Source organism: Limulus polyphemus, unplaced genomic scaffold (assembly GCF_000517525.1).
Source record: "Limulus polyphemus unplaced genomic scaffold, Limulus_polyphemus-2.1.2 Scaffold2341, whole genome shotgun sequence".
NCBI classification, from domain to species: Eukaryota; Metazoa; Arthropoda; class Merostomata; order Xiphosura; family Limulidae; genus Limulus; species Limulus polyphemus.
The window spans coordinates 77,703-83,514 of NW_013667951.1; the positions used below are offsets into that span (position 1 = coordinate 77,703).

Sequence of the window (5,812 nt, forward strand, 5' to 3'; positions counted from 1 at the left end):
ATACTTAACTCTAAGACAAGTGGTCTGTGAATGTTTCGTCAAGACATTCCAATTTACACAGTTGGACTAGCACAACTCGTGAAGAAATACAAATACTTAACTCTAAGACAAGTGGTCTGTGAATGTTTCGTCAAGACATTTTCATTTACACAGTTTGACTAGCACAACTCGTGAAGAAATACAAATACTTAACTCTAAGACAAGTGGTCTGTGAATGTTTCGTCCAAACATTTTCATTTACACAGTTTGACTAGCACAACTCGTGAAGAAATACAAATACTTAACTCTAAGACAAGTGGTCTGTGAATGTTTCGGGAATGTCTTGAGCTAGTCAAACTGTGTAAATTGTACATATATTTTATCATACTATTTACAAACAAATTGATCTTAATTAATTTGAAATAAATCTTTTTTTTTTACCTTGTGTTACTATAAGACCTGGGACTTTGTTTCGGTTCCTATACAACTGTAAAGGTTAGATAAATTTGGAGTTTAAATATATTTTTATCATTAAAAGTGTATTGCATAATTTATTAGTTTGGCCATTTTCTATAAAATGAGTATTTTTACACGAGTTGCAACTCTAAGACAAGTGGTCTGTGAATGTTTCGTCAAGACATTTTCATTTACACAGTACATTTACAGTACATTCCAATACATTTGATAACTGTATACAGTCCATCAGTTTACATTGTAATTCATACAGTGTGACTGTTAGATATACATGACTATTCATTTTAGGTTTAATACGAAAGTATTGTTTAGTTTATATAGTGCAAGCCTTATTGTTGTTTTAATTAAGTATTGTTGCATGATTAACTAGTAGTGTATGGAATGTTCGAGACTGCTGTAGCGTGTGTGTATATATATATTGCACCGAAAAATTAGTTTGATATAAAAAGTTAAGTAAGACAAACTTAGTTAAAGACAGATAGATCTAAACTGTGTGCTTGTGAATTTAGCTGTAAAGACTATATAGTGGCGTTTTTTAAGTGAAATTATCGCAGGTTGTATTGTAACAACAGAGCAGATAAAAATAGTTTTTTGTCAGTTGTGTTCTAAAGTAATTGAACAAACCTGTGTGAACGTGTGACAATTATTTAAAGCTCTGTATACAACTGTGATAACCAAAGGTGTAACGAACATTTGTATATATGTTTGACTTATTTTAATATATTATTTTAAAACAAGTGAACTAAAAATAATCCTACCCACACATACGTAAAAACCTGAATATTGTAACCCATCAAAATCTTTAGTAACTAAAAAGACTGTCAATGTTACTACAGTACATTCCAGTTTACAAAGTGTGATTATCGCAACACGTGTAAAAAAAGAGCTATCATTTAACTTTGTGATTAGAGAGACTGTTTCCTCATTACTTTTTGGTTCCCATATACATTGCAGCCAAGAAAACTAATGTAAGAATGTTAATTTCTTGACTACGTGACTGGGATGACTGTAGGTCACTAATCTCTAACTCTGTGACAGGGGGAAGGGGCTGTAGATAATTCCAAAATACATTCAAGTTCCCGCAGGTGACTAACAAAGCTCGTGTTAAAACTACTAAACTCTTGATTCTGTGACTAGGGATACTGTAAAAATTGACACAATACATTAAGGTTCACACAGCGTGACTAACGTAACTTGTATAAGAAACACTGCACTTAACTCTATGGCTAGGGAGACTGTACATGTCATCACAATTTATCTCAATTCACACTATGCGAGTATCACAAACTGTTTAAAACGTTTCGACAACACTAAACAAAGTAACTGTGGAGATTGTAAAATTTCTGTACTGTATGTTAGTTTACAAAGTGTGAGTAATGTAACTTGTTTGAAAAAATTCAATATGTAACTGTGAAAGCTTTAATGCTCACGTATTGCATTCCATTGCTGTTTGAACAGTTTGACTAGATTCGATAAAACTGAGCAATCTTACTAGGGAAACTATAAAAGTCTCTGTACTGTCGTATTCCAGTTCACAGTTCGTATTCCAGATTAGAGTAACCCATTTAAAAGAATTCAACAGCTCTGATTATTAAAATTAGAAACATGAAAGTTCAAATTTCATTTAACTAAGTGGGTTTCTGTGTGTGATTCTTGGTGATAATTATAATTTATAATGCATGTAAACAAACTGTAGTTTCACGCTCTTTTAACAATCAGCCTACAACTGCCATATAACTTGTGCGAGTGTTTACGACTTAATAACTATTTATAGTCCTTGAAAAAACACATGTCAATATTGAGAGAAAAAAGAATGTTAAATTATTTTCAACTATTTCCCCCGAAAACTGTAGATAGTACATCTTCCAGATTTCACCTTATTTTCAGTAAAGTTACTGAAATATTGCTTCGTCTCCTTACTCTGAAATGTTAGACTAAATATTGTAAGTGATATTTTACTATTACTTACTTGTTTATTTAAATGTATCAAGTTACACTCGTAGCACAGAGAGGGGTAGCTAGGGGTAAGAAATGAGCTTTCGGTCAAGATCTAACTCTTATAATTATTTATTTTACTTATAAGTTATTCAAGATGTTCACTTAGCATTCATACAGAAGCCTTTACAAATAACAGTTTCGTTTAAAACAACAGCGATTGACAGAATTAATAACATTATCAGATCACTAGATTAATCAACCACAGATTCATTTTTCTAGTCTAACAATATACTGAATTCAAATTCGATGACGAGGAACCCACTTTGAGACTAATAATGGCTGGAGACGGCTTGAATGGGTAATGAAGAAACTTTAATATTATACGAACATGTTCTCACGCTTGTTGTAGCACATTTTTCAGTGAAATGAAAGGTTGATTATTAAGTTCGAGCTAACAATAGAATAATTTAAAACAGCCTTCAAAACATTTTAAGACATCGACATTAGTGAATGTTTAATAAATACTACATAAGTTGACAGTGATAGTTTAAATAATGGAAAAAAAACAAAAAAGCCGTATGCTATTTTAGACAACAGAATTGTCTACTAATCACATAATTGGTGAATTAAAGCTGTTGAAATGTATTTCCAAATATACTGTTCTTAACAAAAATGGCGAAATACTAATAAAGAACTGTTCTTAACAGTTCCATACTTCTAGTTCACAATGCGAAAAAGCACGTAAATAGTACTATATTTACAATAGCTGGCTTGGGGCTCACGATAGAACGTTTTGTCCTAGGTAATGGTCTTTAAAACATGTTTCTGGAAGGTAATATTTGTATTGTTATACTGAGCAGAAGTAGGCTACTTTTAATGTAACTGTAATCGCAATGTTATGCAAAGTAAAATATACCGTGCTTTAGGGAATGAAAAAAATCACTCAGTATGGTAACCTGGCTTATGAATATTGTTTCATGATATCAAAGAAACATTTTACGATGGAGCTTGACCTTTTGGTCTCTACAAAACGTAACTTGGATCACATAAACTGCGTTTTAAATACAGTGTCTCTCTTTTAATCGCTTACACATTATTGATGGACAGAACTGAAAAATTGATGCTTTTGCTGATATACTTGTCTCTTGTCTTTGTTATTTATTTTACAAGTTGAACTGGTAAGCAAAAAGAAGTGAACATCTTGAAATTAACACTAAAATAAACATTTTTAGTTGTATTTTTAAATCTATATAGGTCAAATTTAAGTAGACTTATAGGATACAGCTATATATATCATGATTGGGCTAATGAGTTGAATTTAGTTTTGATAACTAATTCACGTTCCTTTATTTTCTAAGCATATATCGTTTTATCAAATACTTTAAACAAAATTTAATAAAACTCTAATCACAATATTTCTTAGCTGAGGGATTTACAAACCTCGTCTCCTTCGAGTAAAACTAGACCCACGAGTACAACACTGACATTATGACCAATGGAGGAGTCCTGGTACAGCATCGCCACCTGGAAGCCAATGTGGAATGATATACATTTAATACGATTGTCCACCTATATATATATATATAGCTTTTGCAGACATAGTAACAGAGATATATGCAATTTCTAGCTATAAGGTGAATCTAAATCATGTGTATAGTAACAAAGTCCTTCCAAACACGCAACCATCAGATAATTTTCAAAAATTAAATTCTGATGCTGATTTTCTAAAACTCAAATTGATCCTATAATAATCAAAAATGTAGTTATAAACTTTATCGCTGACTATCATTCATGCATAGAAGTGCGTTGAATAAATAATAAATATAAAAAAAGAGAAAGCTTGGCTGTCGATTGCTGGGAATTTTTTAACTCTTAAAGTTTCGTTACGCCATCGTTCAAAACTTAGCTTATTTAGTTAATGATGCTAATAAACTAAATAAATTGTATTATAGTTTATTTTAAACGAACGAACAAGTTTTCAAACGACACTGCTAAACTAACAACTTGTGTGGGCTTATAGCGACACTGTTAAACTATCAACTGGTGTGGGCTTATTTGTTATGTGTCATCCAGTTGTTTGTTTTTTAAATTTTGCTTCTCCCACAAGAGTATCAAATGAAAAATATAATCAGATATATCTTACACAAACATATTTAGTAACCTTCATTACAGGTTTGAAGTCAGATATGTGCACGAATATTGTGTTATCAATTCATTTTCTTTGTATAGCCCACTACTATTGTCGAACACGGATTTGCGTCTAAAGATGCAAAATAGTAAAACTTTATGTAAACAGTATATCAGATATCCCTTGGCTATTCATTAGTTTAGTCGATCATATTAGCTCATGATAATATGTCAAAAGCTTACCTTGATTTCAGAAGTGATGAAATTATGACATGTGTGCAAAACTTATGACTGGAAGTCCTAAAGTACTTAAATACAGAGACTCTCAACTGTGACGTTTTATTTATTATCGTGAACTAAAATAAATAGTTTAAAATTGATATTCTGCAAAAGTGAAGACTAGTAGATATAAATATCATTTTGTCTGCTTCGTTGAATGTGGTAATTGAACGTTTGGAGAAGAATATTATGAATATATGTAATTAAAAGAACAATGTGTGTCAGTCACTCCATGCTTGTATGAGTGTTTGCTCACATGGAAATCCAACATTCCTAGTGATTAATTGTACAGTGGTACTTTTACGTTTATATAATGTGATCGAAGTTAGCAAGCAATGTTCTATACGAGTACAAAACTGCAACGTTTATAACATTAACTTTAAAGACAATTACTTTGGTAACATAAACAAACACACAAGGAAACACATTAATTTAATTCTTTACCTTTCCGTGCCTTATAAATAATGCAATACCATTATATCTCATTACAAATTCCAACAGGCGTCTAAAAATCGACAATTAGGGCTAAAGCTTAAATAAATTTTGTACGCTAAGTTTAACCGCTATATAATCTATATTAGTCTTAATAGTCACTGCCAAAACTTCATTCAGCTAACATATTGCGCGAAAGAAAATAATTGCAGGTTTCAGATGATATGATATACAAATGCGATTTAGATAAATATACATAATTTTTTTAAAAAATCACAATGACTTTGATTTTTACACATCTTGGTACCATAATTTTAGGAGCTCACTATTTTATAACTATTAAACGTTTCCAACTATCTCAATACAGGAACTTAAAAAATCGACAATTAGGCCTAAAGTTTAAATACGCTTTGTTTGCGAAGAACTAGTCTACCCGCTTTGTTAATACTTTAGAGTTGATATCATTATGGAACGAAAAAGAAAAAATAAGTGAAATAGCGACAAACAAAAACAACTGATTTTTACACTCCTTCTGGCCAGGTGGATAAGGCGCTCGACTCACAATCTGAGGGTCGCGGGTTCG

The 5,812-nt window shown here is 31.5% G+C and overlaps 1 protein-coding gene across 1 annotated transcript in view; it reads right to left on the bottom strand.

Annotated features, from left to right (window-relative positions):
* The window catches only part of LOC106466679 (A disintegrin and metalloproteinase with thrombospondin motifs 18-like), a 51,627-nt gene that overhangs the window by 38,105 nt on the left and 7,710 nt on the right, over nucleotides 1-5,812 (bottom strand). The window contains exon 4 of the mRNA XM_022394742.1: nucleotides 3,832-3,915. Within this exon, the coding sequence (XP_022250450.1) occupies nucleotides 3,832-3,915 (84 nt within the window). The remainder of the gene's footprint in view (nucleotides 1-3,831; nucleotides 3,916-5,812) is intronic.